Source organism: Trachinotus anak, unplaced genomic scaffold (assembly GCF_046630095.1).
Source record: "Trachinotus anak isolate AG129_WGS33_773 ecotype Australia unplaced genomic scaffold, CSIRO_AGI_Tana_v1 ptg000019l, whole genome shotgun sequence".
NCBI lineage: Eukaryota > Metazoa > Chordata > Actinopteri > Carangiformes > Carangidae > Trachinotus > Trachinotus anak.
This window is the reverse complement of record NW_027273870.1, coordinates 28,910,522-28,924,399: the sequence shown is the minus strand read 5'-3', so window position 1 is coordinate 28,924,399 and position 13,878 is coordinate 28,910,522. Positions and strand designations below refer to the sequence as shown.

Genomic DNA, 13,878 nt, shown 5'->3' with positions numbered 1-13,878 from the left:
AACAGTTAATAACAGATAACTGCAGATACTCATTCATTCTCACATGGACACAGACAAATGTCCAGAATCGATGCAGAGCAAAGCTTTAATTGTAGGAAAGAAAACATGTCAGAGGATTTTCCAAAACTTTCCAGAAAGCTACAGTACAATGACATGAGTCCTGGAAAAACCAAGGTTAAGTTTCATTGATTGGTTTATTTAAAACAGGGACAGTTGACAGTAAGTAGTTTGTATCCATCCAGAGAAGCATTATCAGACATTAATGACAACATGACTGTTTGTCTTTCAACCATTTTTTAACATTAGTTTGAAGCAGACTTAAACTGATACAGGCGTTAATATTTGGAGGCATGGCTGCTGTGGTCTGAGCAAATTTAGTCGAGCAGTGTTTGACATGACACCCTCCCCTTGGTGAGGATGTTGTTTGTCTTATTTCACCACGAGCTGTTAAAACAAGTTGTTTAGGGGGCAGTGGAGCTTAACTGAACTTATAAGATAAACATATGTTAGTCATAAACAAAAAATATCCAGGATCTCTAAGTTATATTTTTCAATAAGATTGCAATAGTGGTATTATTTTTTTCCTCCAGTGGTTGAAGAGCTCATTGAAACAGTTTGTGAAGTGGTTGTGTTGTTGCTGTACAGGCCTGTGACCAGCAGGTGGCACAATAAGACAGATGTGGTAATATCATAGAGCGTGTGTTCATCCCATCACATATGAAGATGAAGACAAAGTTACAGAGGCTGCACTCATCCAGCAACAAATACCTGCATGAGGGCTGGGCCATAATACAATCTCGATTCTGATCGCGATAAAATTCAGGTCGATTACGATGATAAGCTTTGGACATATTTACTCTATAACATGGCAGAAATTTGCGCGACAACCACCAATGAGAGCCTGCCTTTTCCTGCGCCACTTTGTGCCCATTTGTGAACATAACCTAGTTTGTCCGAGTTTCCTGAGAAGGAAAAGCTAGAAAAGAGCAGAATGACTGAAAGTGGAGCAGAGGACAGTGAAGGTGATGTTGGACATGACTTGACGTTATCCTCCGAAGCTGATGTCATTGTTGACAAAAAAGGTTACATGACATCAGTTGAGTGGCGATGGTTTGGACATGGCGACGTGGAGCAAATTAAGCCAGTATTCAAGATATGTCGGCGGCTGGTGCCTTCAAAGACAACAAACCTTTTTAATCACTTGAACAAATACCATCCAAGCGTCTACACAGAAAGCACAAAAATGCAAGCTCATGCACAGCCTGCAAGTTTGACACAAAGTAAAAGTTCAAAGATATCAAATACTTTGCAACTACCACCGACCTTTGGTCCAGTCGCACATCTGAGCCATATTTGAGTTTCTCTATTCATGACATTGACGAGGAGTGTTCTCTTCAAAGCAGATGCTTGCAGACGGTGTATTTTCCAGAGGACCATACTGCTGAAATAATGAGTCAGGGGCTGGAGGATGCACTAGACTCTTGGGGCCTTAGAGAAGACCGACAGGTGTGCATCACAACAGACAATGGAGCAAACACAGTCAAGGCTGTTGCTCTTAAAGGTTGGACTCAGCTGCTGTGTTTTGGTCACCGGCTGCACCTAGACACTGGTAAGTTAATGAACACATCTGAGTTATTAGAATATGTTACATTTTCAGCTTCTGTAAATAGCAAAGAGTGTTTTGATTTTGAATAGACTTTTCTTTCTGATACTACAAAGCACACAGTACTGTATAGCAGTCGTTGGTAACTGGCGTCCCACGGGCCAAAACTGGCTCACCAGCAATAATATCTGGCCCGCCAGATTATTTAGATGATCTGATTTGTTTTTCAATCTTACAATATCGAACTGACAGTGTCACATTAAGCTGTAGCTAATGTCAAAATAGAGAGTCTCCTCCCACCTGAAGATGCTTATTGTACTTTTATCCACATTGAGAGTCAATGACAGTCACAACAGTGTCACTTCAGGAGCAGCGCACAGCGCCTGGTTCTGCAATTCATCTCAGTCATAGCAGAAACAGTTACCCACAGAATCACTTCCTCTGTAGCGATTTATCTACAAAATAAAAGCGCAAGACTGTTCATTTTTTTTCTGCAATTCTATAGTTCATACGAGCTTTTAGCTTTTATTATGAAAAGTTGTGACAGGACGTTTCAAAGGTTCCGTGGCTTGCTTGATAGATGCTGTATAGGCTGTCATTGATAACAGTTGATAATAGTTGATATGTATTTTCTGATTGTATGGAAAATATAATGACAATATTGTAAATGATTATCTTGAGAGTTTCTAAAATGATTTTATAAGTTTTTCTCTTCTTTATCTTCAGAGGGATGTGTGAGGGACAAGAGAATTGAAAGAGCCATGGATGTGTGCAAAAAAATGGTCAGTGCTTTTTCTTACTCATGAAAAAAGAAAAAAAACTAGCAGCTGCCCAAGAGGACCTCAAACTACCTAAGCACAAGTTGATCAAAGAATCACCGACCAGCTGGGGGTCCCGCCATGCAATGATAGCACGAGTACTGGAGCAGGAGAAGGTTTTATCTGCTGATAGAAAAACAAGGCACCTGGCTCCCTCATGGCAGGACATCGAGGTCTTGGAGTCCGTCCACAAAGCCCTAAATCCACTTGTCGACTTCACTGATGCTCCTTCTGGCGAAGCATACGTCAGTGTCTCTTGTGTGAAACCTGTCCTCCGGCTCTTCAATGAGGAGGTCTTAATGCCAGAAGATGATGACACAGAGCTTACCAAGGCCATCAAGACGACTGTCACCACCTATTTGAATGAGAAATATGATGATGCTGCCACTGATGACCTCCTGAATGCGGCATCCCTCGTTGATCTTGCTTCCAGACCCACTACATCCAGGCTGACGAGGTACAGGCTGTGGAATCCAGAGCTGACACTCAGATGCTGGAGGACTGGAGGACATCGCAGTCTACTCTCACATCTCCATCAGAAGAATCTACAGCGTCAGCTACACCAGTCAAAATGCAGAAGAAGACACTGGGCAGCTTTTTCAAAAAGCCTTGCTCTGTTCCTGCTTCTGGTCTAACAGACCTATTGAGTCTGAACTGAACAGTTACCTGCCAGCTCCAAATGCAGACAGTGAGACCAATCCCCTGGCATGGTGGAAGATCCACTCCACAACATACCCAGAGTGAGCCTCCTGGCAAAGTGGTGCCTGTGTATTCCTGCCACCAGCTCACCCTCAGAGTGTGCTAATAGCACAGGTGGCAATATTGTGTCCTGCGTCAGGGCGGCTTTATAGCCAGACGCTGTGGACAGACTAGTCTTTCTGGCAAAAACCTATAATTAGGTTTCAAATGATGTGCACTAGATTCAACATGTAGCATGGTAATGACTGGTTTACAATGTTAACAAGTTTTGCACTTTTTGTTCAGATTCACTTCAACTTCTGAGATGTAAAACCAGTCTGTTTTATTTGCATCATACAGTTGGTACTTGTACCATGGCCATCGTGATAAACGGGTTTACTTTTTTAAAGATTGGCCATTGAGATGTTTGCTATCCTGCCAAAGGCATTTGATGTGATAGTAGTAAGAGCCGTTAGTTTATTTATATTGTTTGAATAACTTCAAGGTCAAACTAGCTAATTTGTATTGTTACATAAAGACAGTTAGAAATTATGTGCACTACCTATGTAGCATAATAACTAGTTTACAATGTTTACATTTGGCATTTTTCACTACCTCTAAAAAAAACTGAGGAATGTAAACCAGTGCACGTGTGTTTTTATATTTTTCTACATTTCTCTCATCTTACAGTTGAGTATTTGAATGAGCCAAAGGGTCTGAGTCACCTGTTTACTTTGTTTGGTTTTGTTCTACTTCGACAAACATTCAAGGTGCTTGCTTGGCAGGAGTTTTCTGTACATTTAATATGAATGGAAAATGTACGAACTTAACAAAAGGCATGTTATTTTGCTTTATATGTCAATAAAATGTATTCTAAAGTTTAACTAATTTCTGGTTTCTTCAGTTTTCAGTCAAGATGATAATCAAACTGGCAGTATCAGAAAAAAAATTATTTTGTGATAAAAAACCAATATCAGTCAATATGAGAAAATATATCATGATTGCATTTTTTGCCGTATCGCCCAGCTGTACTCTGAAGCTGCCCCCCTCTTCTGTTCTTCTTCTTAGTATTAAGAGGCAGTGTCAATGCTGCTTCACTGAACCCAGCAGAAGGAAGAGTCATTTCTATTGGGGAGACTGAGATCATGGCCACATCTTCATCTTTGAACATTTTTGATCATGTCTTTAGTGTTTTCTCAGAAATGAAGTAGAGAAGACGAAGGTGATGGTATTAGTAATAAAATATGAGGTATGGAGTTTGACAGGCACTGCAACAGAAAACATTGAGTTTTAATATATGTATGTCCAAGTGAATGCGTGGATTGCAGCTAGTCATCTTCCCCCCACACCCCCCAGGTAAAGAGCTCTACAGGCCTGTAGACTCCAAACTGTCTGACAGACGACAGTGCTGTTTTTAAGAGGTTCCCAAATGAAGGACACACACAACAGAGCAGATGCCGAGTCGAGCTTTAATTAGACAGAACTGAACATCAGGTTTTGGTCGTGTTTACACAGGTATAGAGAACAATGAGCTGATGTTAATATATATTTCATTGATTCACTTAAATGAAGTGTAACACCAATACCAAAATGTCACAACTTACTATCTCAAACAGTACCCAGTAATGCTATAGAGACTAGACAGTAGAATGAAAGGAATAATAATAAGAAACTTTATTTATAAAGCAGTTTTCATATAAGAGACGTAGCTCAAAGTGCTCTACAATAAAAAATGAAATAGTACAATAAAATAAGTGCAAATAAAAGGAGAATAAAATTGGACAGAAAGCACAGATTATTTCCTTTGAGCACAAATTGACAATCTTCAGTTGTCATTAGCAACACATTGGGCTACAGGTTTCTTGCCATTGAAGCAGTTGATGCATTGGAAATCTTTATTCTTTGGTTTATAACAGCGGAAAACGTTGTTGTAACCAACCTTAGTTTTCCCCAGCTGTTTGAGGGCCTCAACTATTTTAGCCTCAGGAATGGGCTCACCTTGGCTGGTCTTGTCAAACACTTTGGAAAACACAAAGGCAAACTGCCTCCATCTGGGGAAGACTTCATTAATCTTGGGTATGATGGAGAAGGCACTGTTCGGGTTCATACAGTGTCTATTACATGGGGAGAAGAAAGAGTAGAAGACTAGAAAATGACCATTAGCGCTGTTAACTAAGGTTTGCATGTTTTTCAAAACACGTACCTCAGCATGAACATTTTTGTAAGGTTTTGCAGCAACCATCCTACTGTCACCTACATACAAACGTGGATTGTTGTCAAGTTTTTCACGGACAACATCAGCTTCCTCAAACACCTGCTGAAGCTGGTTCACGTTCTGGCCGTTTTGGATGTTTACAGCCACACTGACCTGGGTGTTGATATCATACCTGCCGAAGTAAACAGATACATTGAAGGTCACAGGGTCATTACAGTCTGAATACGAAGTCTGATGAATGAAAGATGGATATACTCCATGCATGACAGACAGCAGTGGATTGTAGAACAGGAATGTCCTGTATTTTCAGTGATGAACTAATGTAGTCAGTTAACACTGTGGAGCCACAGCTCGGTAAAAGACGAATCAGAAGTTCAGAACCAACAATACCAACTGCTACATCACTCCACCAGACAAGTATAAGGAGAAGATCAACACTAAACAATCACTTCATTGGTCTAGATATGGACCACTGTAATACAGTGGTAAATAGATACATCACCAAGACAAGACATCACCATCCACCTTTGAAAATGGATTTAGTGTCGGTTTGTCAGCAATTCTCAGGAGTGCAGAGTCATCTCGTGCCTACCTGCAGCTTCAAACTTATATGATTCAACAAAATCATCAACAATAACTAATTAGTTAAAATCAGATGTGTGAACGTTTTATAAATGAATTACATTATTTCACAGTCTAGAAACAAAGTGACTCACCTGGTCTTCATGAAGTTTACAATTTTAGCGAGGTCACCCTTGTCCACAGCAGTGACACTGACCCCAGGAGACAGGAAGGTCAGCACCACAATCACCCAGTACAGGCCAGCCATCTGTACACAGAGCAGCTTTAATAACAGACGGGTTCTAACACACAACATCATCACAGTTCAGAGGATTATCAATGACAATAATACAAACTTAAAGCTCCACCCAGTCTAAAGGTAGATGTCCATGTGTTTGTGATTATAAAGCAGGTCTAGGTTCTATATTAATACTGTGAAAGTATCAAAGCCTCAGTCCACAGAGAAATGCACACAGCCTGTATTCAGACACTGAGCCTTAAAACCAGCCGTCAGGACTTCTGGAACTTTGTGATGTCACAACAAAGCAGTCACCACTCTCAGCCACGCCCCATGCGCCGCCCACCTGAACCCACCATCCAACCTAGCAGGATTTGGTTTCTCTGAGTGTTCACCTGAAAACTGCTATATTTGTATTGGATCACTCAGAAAACAGTCAGCCAATCTGAAGAGAGTCTCAGATCCTCTCTTCTGATTGGCTGACTGGTCTGTTGTTACTAGAGCTCCAGAGAGAAGCCTGAGAGAGGAGATGTAAAACTACACTGAGATGGTTTTTGGTTCTTAAAACCACAAATATATTTTCTGATGGAGATCAACACTTCAGATAAAACACAGGTGAAGAGTAAAATATGGAGCTTTAATAGAGCATATGATGAGCTGTAAAGGTAATGAAATATAAAAGCTAAAGAAACAACTGTAGTCAACAGTCAGGCAGATGAGTCTGCTGCAGGTGTCGACCGTCCTCAGTCCATTTAACACAATATAAGATGAACATTTCTACAAAGACCATTGAATAAATAACTCACCTTCATTTCTGTTGTCAGCAGGATGTGCTGCTTCTAACACCCTACAAAAGTTTGGAAATGTTTTCAGACTCAGTTCAGATTAATCCATAATGAAAAGAATCATTACTTGCAGTTGTATTGTGTTTCACCCTGTGGAGGGAAACTTTCTTTCATGTACCTGCTCTGGTAGAGGAAGAGGTCTGATAGATGCTCTGAAGCCAGTGAGTCCTCCTGGTTTTTCCTCAGTGTTTGGTGAAGGCGCTGCTGCATTGAACAGTCGAGGAAGTGATTGTATTTTTTATAGAGGGCAGAGGGACCGTGGCCAAACCTCTCACAGTTGCATTATAACCTTATTTGAACAAGTCTTTCAAAAATGAGGAAGAGGAGAAGCCACACCAAATACATTCAGTGTGGAAACACCCACAGGGAACTTTTTAAAGTGTCTCTCAAAACAGCTGTGTCACCCACACTTGAAACATATATAACAATTTTAGAAAAGCAATACAAGAAAAATGCAAAAATAATGCTTTAGTTTGTTTCCTCATGTTTTTACTGTATTCATTTATTTTATGGTAAATAATATTGCATTTTCTAACTGTATTTATTTTATCTGCATAACTTTGTTTGCCAGCCATTTGCATTTGTTTGACTGATTTGAGTATATAATTTTGAATAGATAATAATGTCTTGGAAAGTCAGATTTTACTCAACAGGTTGCTGACATCAGTTAAAACTGTCTCAGCACCAACAACTAGACCTGCAAGCAGCTGAAAGCAACTGATGCATCCTGAAAACCCAGATCTGAGGAGGCACCAACAAAAACAATGTAAAAGAAACATTCTCATACATCTTGCTGTGGTTGGTTCAGGGATTTCCTATAATAAAAATATACAACCTACATTTTTATCTGTGCTTTGAAGTGTATTGCAGTTAACTCAAGTGATTATTACCTGTGATATAAATAAAGAAGTGGAAACAGTAGCAGATTATTTCATTTGAATCAATGGATCACATAATAATGAATTTGAGGAACACCAGAAAATGATAACCTACACTGCCACTGCAAATTAGAATAATAAAACCATTCAGAAACAACAGAATAATACACTAAAGTAAAGCTGAGCCGTAAAAGTCACCTGGGCCATTTGTCTTTTACTCTCAGGCTCAGTTATAAAGCTCTTCATGTTAACCCCTCTCCAACCACGCATGTTGAAATGGCCAAAAAGTGGCCATTCATGTTTTATTTCTGATCATTTTTTGCCATACAAACACTGATGAATGACATCAATGAAAATATAATGTGAACATTTACAATATGAGTTGAGTGTATTTGTTTTTATTCTTCATCATCAATGTGCTAATTATCTGTATAAAACTAAGACCATCTGCACGTCTTGCTACTTGGCACCGTCCACATCAAACCTTGGTTTCAAAGAAGTAAATGAAGCAGTTTTAGGTCTGAACATTGAGGCGCGCTGATGAAAGATGGAAAAGAAGAAAATTGAAATCTAACCGGTCCACCAAAATGTCTCGAAATGATGGTAAAAAAAATAGAAGTAATTGATTTATTTTAGTTAATTTGAGTTGTGAGGCAAACACAGACAGATTAGTAATCACAAAGACTTAAGCGTTTAAACACCACACTGATAAATTCACACTCTTCTGTTTTTGTCGCTTGTGTTATCAGTTATAATTTATACTAAATCTAGCCAAGTGTAGAGAAAGACGTTTAACAGATGCTGATGACTTGGATTTCTTCTGGGTGGAAGGAGCTGTCTCAGTGACTGCAGTTAGAGGGGAATGACATTTTTATAGAGGAGAGTTTGACCATGGCCAAACCCTCAGAGTGGCACCATGTCCTTATTTGACCACGTTTTGTAGAAGGAAGAAGATGAGAAAGTCATTCTACAGTTGGATTAAGGAAGCTGAACACAGACTGTAGCCGTTACCAAGACCGTGGCCAAACCTCTCACAGTTGCATTATAACCTGATTACTAGACTGAAAGTCTTTCAAAACGGAGGAAGAGAAGAAACCACACCAAATACATTCACCCACAGGGAACTTTTTAAAGTGTCTCTCAAAACAACTGTGTCACCCACACGTGAAACAACAGTGCTGAGGACAGTGTTTGTGTGTTTTATTCAGGTGTGTTTGTGTGGACACTAGCTGTGTTGTCAACTGTTTGTCATGAGGGTTCACAAGTGTGTCATGTTAAAGATGATGTGACTCTTGTACCCTCTCAGAAACATGATTCCCCCTCCCCCACCCCATCACTTCAGTCAGAAAGGATGAAACAAGACTGAGTTCTCAATACATGAAAAAGCTACTGGTCAAGTTAGATTGATTGAATTGCCACCAGCCAAAGTCATTTGAAACAGTTGAAGTAAGGTAGAGTTACATGTGTGCAGGCACAAACAGGGCAAATCTGATTTCATTGTAGAGCTGTGTGCAGTGTTTTAATTCACCCAGCCCCTCCTTTCTCTGAGGCCCTGAGCCTCTACTCTGATTGGCTAATATCAAACATGTTGTAACTTCTGGACTAACTTTAACTTCTCCAGCTTCTTATAATACCATAATCATTTACAGGTAAATTAACTGTAGTAGTTAGATCATTAAGTACAAAGCTTTTCTTTCTTATACTGACTTACACTGTGATAATGTTTGTAATGTACCCACAGATGTACAGACAGCTGTCACTGGATTACTTTGATCATAAGGGGAATTTAAAAACACTTGAGTTCTGCAGTTAGACGACTAATGAATTTATGGAGGTTTATTTGTGATGGACATCAGTGATAATGATATCCTCCCAAAATGAATCTGATGTGATTTGTCTGAGTTCTGACTCCAAGAAGGATTACAAGTCTTGAAGCAAGTTGCAACAATCGAGTGCTAAGGCCGTAAGTACCGTTGCCCCACGTCTCTCCCCCCACACCACCCAGGTAAAGAGCTCTACAGGCCTGTAGACTCCAAACTGTCTGACAGACAACAGTGCTGTTTTTAAGAGGTTCCCAAATGAAGGACACACACAACAGAGCAGATGCTGAGTCGAGCTTTAATTAGACAGAACTGAACATCAGGTTTTGGTCGTGTTTACACAGGTATAGAGAACAATGAGCTGATGTTAATACATATTTCATTGATTCACTTAAATGAAGTGTAACACCAATACCAAAATGTCACAGCTTACTATCTCAAACAGTACCCAGTGATGCTATAGAGACTAGACAGTAGAATGAAAGGAATAATAATAAGAAACTTTATTTATAAAGCAGTTTTCATACAAGAGACGTAGCTCAAAGTGCTCTACAATAAAAAAAAAAGAAGCTGTACAATAAAATAAATGCAAATAGAAGGAGAATAAAATTGGACGGAAAGCACAGATTATTTCCTTTGAGCACAAATTGACAATCTTCAGTTGTCATTAGCAAGACACTGGTCTACAGGTTCCTCACCATTGAAGCAGTTGATGCATTGGAAATCTTTATTCTTTGGTTCATAACAACGGAAAACGTTGTTGTAACCAACTTTAGATTTCCCCAGCTGTTTGAGGGCCTCAACTATGTCAGCTTTAGGAATGGCCTCACCTTTGCTGGTCTTTTCAAACACTTTGGAAAACACAAAGGCAAACTGGTTCCAACTGGGGAAGACTTCATTAATCTTGGGTATGATGGAGTACTCACTGCTCGGGTTCATACAGTTTTCACTACATGAGGAAAGGAAAGAGTAGAAGACTAGAAAATGACCATTAGCGCTGTTAACTAAGGTTTGCATGTTTCCCAAAACACGTACCTCAGCATGAACAGTATAGTCTCTGTGAACCTCAGGTTTTGCAGCAACAATCCTGCCATTATCTATATACACTAACTTCTTTTTGATTGTTTTAGCCACAGCTTGGGGATTCCAAAACGCGTCATTAAGCTGGTTCACGTCCTGGTTCTCTGGGATGTTCACAGCCACACTGACCTGGTTTCGTATGTTATACCTGCCAATGGAAACAGACACAAAGAATGTTACAGGATCATTACAGAGTCAATACAAAGTTTGATGAATGAAAAACACTGTGGAGCCACAGCTCAGTAGAAAGGTTCAATAGGTTTGTGAGAAACACCAGTGTGAACTGTGAACACAGACGTGGGGCAGAGAGATCGAAGTGGACTAGATTCTGTCCACAAACTGCAGATGTGGTGGCTGGAAAATGCTCAACATCTCAAGAAAAACATCCCTGATAACTCACAGTGTATATTTGCATCAGGTGATGTGAATCTAACAGCTCACTGTGGCACAGCATGTCTGTGTCTATCTGCCAACCCCCGCTGACATTGGGCAAAGGTGGGGAACACCAAGACAAGCCACCATTCCTCCTCACATTACCTACAGGCAATAACCAGTCACCAATTAACCCAGGGGTGTCCAAACTACGGCCCGCGGGCCAACTGCGTCCTGTCGACCATTTTTAATTGGCCCGCAGCAAATTCTAAAAATATAATGGAACATGGCCCACACATGAAACTTGGCTTGACTGTATTGCATTTCTTAGTTCTAACACCAGGTGGAGCTACTGAGTTGAACAAGGCAGTTTCTCCATAAAACAAAGTGACTCTAAGAAGAATTTTGCCACAGGGGACCAAAAATGGCAGAACCAAAGAAACGCTAAGTCGTGACTATGTGCTGCAGCGGTTTTATTCCCTGAGATCGAAAATCGACCAGTTACACAACTTCAATGTTGCGCACTTCCCCACATTGTCTGAAATCAAATCTGCTTTTCCAAAGGCCGATCTCTCTGATGAAAAGGAGCAATGTGTGTCTGTGATCACCTCTCTCATGACAGAAAGAAATCAAGCAGTTCTCGACTCCTTGATGGACGCAGAAGAAATAGAAGAGAGTCTGCAATTAGAACTTATCGAAATGCAGAGTGATGATTCTCTGAAGAATCAACATCAGCTTCTCTCCTTACCTGACTTCTACCGGAGCGTGGAAAAGTTTCCTCTGATGAGTCTGTTCGGCTCAACATACATATGTGAGCAAACATTTTCTCTGATGACTGAACAAAAGCAGATTGAGAACCAAAATGACCGACAACCATCTCTGTGATGTTCTTCGCATCTCAACCACCAAACTGACTCCCGACCTGCCAGCCATCCTGCAGTCCACAGCGCAACATCATTGCTCCCATTGAGCGCAACGCTGTCCCCGTTATAGTGGAGTAAAAAATATATTACACAGTATCCATGTGTTAATAAGCCCAATTACTTGATATATTTAGTCATTTTATGTTGATAACATTTTCTAACAAATGTTAGTTGATCTGTTAACAAGCCAAACGACTTATTTGTATAACAAGCTTGAAATATTTACAGTACAGGGCCCAGCTGTTTGTATATTTTCCATATGTGGCCCTCGGTTAAAAAAGTTTGGACACCCCTGAATTAACCTAACGTGCATTTCTTTATATTTTGGGAGGAAGCTGGAGTACCAGGAGGAACCCACACAGACACGAGGAGAAGATGCAGACTCCACCCAGAAAGGCGTCAGGCTTGATCTGGGAACCTTCTGTCTGTGAGGTTACGGTGCTAACCACTGCACCATCGTGACAATAATAAGTTCAAATCTCATCTGTGAACATTTTTATGAATGAGTCGCATTACTCACGTGTCCGTCATGACCTTTACAATTTGTGTGAGCTTGTTCTGGTCCACATCAGCCAAACTGTAGTCAGTAGACAGGAGGAAGACCAACACCACAGTCATCCAGCTCAGGCCAGCCATCTGCAGGAAAGATCATTCATGTTTTTAACATTCAGCATTATAACAATGTTAGAAAAGCAAGGAAAAGATGTGAAAATAATGATTTAGTTTTTCATTATGTTTTTATTGTATTTACATTATCTAATGATAAATGTAATATTCCACTTTTAACTGCTATTTTATGAACATAACTTTCTTAACCAGACATTTGCATTTGTTTGATTGAAAAATATACATTTTTATCTTTGCTTTGAAGTGTATTGCAGTTAACTCAAGTGATTATTACCTGTGGTATAAATGAAGAAGTGGAAACAGTAGCAGATTATTTCATTTGAATCAATGGATCACATAATAATGAATTTGAGGAACACCAGAAAATGATAACCTACACTGCCACTGCAAATTAGAATAATAAAACCATTCAGAAACAACAGAATAATACACTAAAGTAAAGCTGAGCCGTAAAAGTCACCTGGGCCATTTGTCTTTAATCCTCAGGCTCAGTTATAAAGCTCTTCATGTTAACCCCTCTCCAACCACGCATGTTGAAATGGCCACGTTGTACATTTTATTTCTGATTATGCTTTATGCTGCAGAGTCTTTATCACATCACTGAAAATATAATGTAAATATAATATAAGCTCTTGTTATTTGTCACCATCCACATCAAACCCTGGTTTTTAAATAAATAATTGAAGCAGTTTCAAGTTTGAGCATTGAGGCGCACTGCTCCCTGAGGTGAAAACACACTGCATCTAAACTGGAGACATGTTTAAAATATTTGCAAAATGTCAAGACTGATGAGACTTTAGTATAAACTCACTAAGAGACTCTGTATTTATAAAGCAAACAAGTGTAGGCTGCTGTAGACTTTCTTTAATTTGTACGTGTTTGCCCTTTTTATTGCACTGCAACTTTAGAACACCACACTGACAAATTCACATTTCAAGATATAAGAAGCAAGCAAAAAGAAGGGTTTAATGTGCTGAGAGTAAAACCAAAGTCAATGTGATGGTATGGGAATTACTATAACCTACTATGAAGACACATTGCTTAGAGAAAAACCACATTTACCTTCATGAATTTTATATTTTTGTCATTTATACCAAATCTAGCCAAGTGTAAATCTTTTACCTTCCTTGCTGGAGAAAGACGTTTGATAGATGCTGATGACTTGGATTTCTTCTGGGTGGAAGGAGCTGTCTCAGTGACTGCAGTTAGAGAGGAATGAC

The 13,878-nt window shown here is 39.7% G+C and overlaps 4 protein-coding genes across 9 annotated transcripts in view; 1 reads left to right on the top strand and 3 right to left on the bottom strand.

The window, feature by feature from the left end:
* Positions 1-7,220, bottom strand: part of LOC139636008 (uncharacterized) — a 41,782-nt gene extending 34,562 nt beyond the window's left edge. Inside the window, exons 1-5 of one of the 4 annotated variants that reach the window (XM_071503649.1) lie at positions 7,077-7,198; positions 6,920-6,960; positions 6,031-6,143; positions 5,303-5,486; positions 4,551-5,213 (exon numbers count right to left, since the gene is read on the bottom strand). In XM_071503649.1, the coding sequence (XP_071359750.1) occupies positions 5,166-5,213; positions 5,303-5,486; positions 6,031-6,143; positions 6,920-6,925 (351 nt within the window). In that variant the 5' untranslated portion in view covers positions 6,926-6,960; positions 7,077-7,198 and the 3' untranslated portion in view covers positions 4,551-5,165. Of the gene's footprint in view, positions 1-4,550; positions 5,487-6,030; positions 6,144-6,919; positions 6,961-7,076 lie in introns of those variants that run through there. The other 3 variants (XM_071503647.1, XM_071503648.1, XM_071503645.1) reach the window with 3 other exon arrangements.
* The window catches only part of LOC139636012 (malate dehydrogenase, cytoplasmic-like), a 171,774-nt gene extending 163,560 nt beyond the window's left edge, over positions 1-8,214 (bottom strand). The window contains exon 1 of the mRNA XM_071503659.1: positions 8,205-8,214. Coding sequence (XP_071359760.1) covers positions 8,205-8,206 — 2 coding nt within the window. The 5' untranslated portion in view covers positions 8,207-8,214. The remainder of the gene's footprint in view (positions 1-8,204) is intronic.
* LOC139636013 (protocadherin beta-18-like) overlaps positions 1-12,556 on the top strand; it is a 19,481-nt gene extending 6,925 nt beyond the window's left edge. For 2 of the 3 annotated variants that reach the window (XM_071503663.1, XM_071503662.1), the window contains exons 10-11: positions 1,401-1,609; positions 2,330-3,981. The gene's annotated coding sequence lies outside the window, so the exon portion shown is untranslated. Of the gene's footprint in view, positions 1-1,400; positions 1,610-2,329; positions 3,982-12,366 lie in introns of those variants that run through there. The other variant, XM_071503664.1, reaches the window with a different exon arrangement.
* On the bottom strand, positions 9,937-13,878 carry LOC139636014 (uncharacterized). Its single transcript, XM_071503665.1, has 3 exons — positions 13,781-13,878; positions 12,552-12,667; positions 9,937-10,884 (listed from the first exon to the last, which is right to left on the bottom strand). Exons 2-3 carry the CDS (start codon positions 12,665-12,667, stop codon positions 10,314-10,316), a joined length of 687 nt encoding a protein of 228 aa, XP_071359766.1. The 5' UTR covers positions 13,781-13,878; the 3' UTR covers positions 9,937-10,313.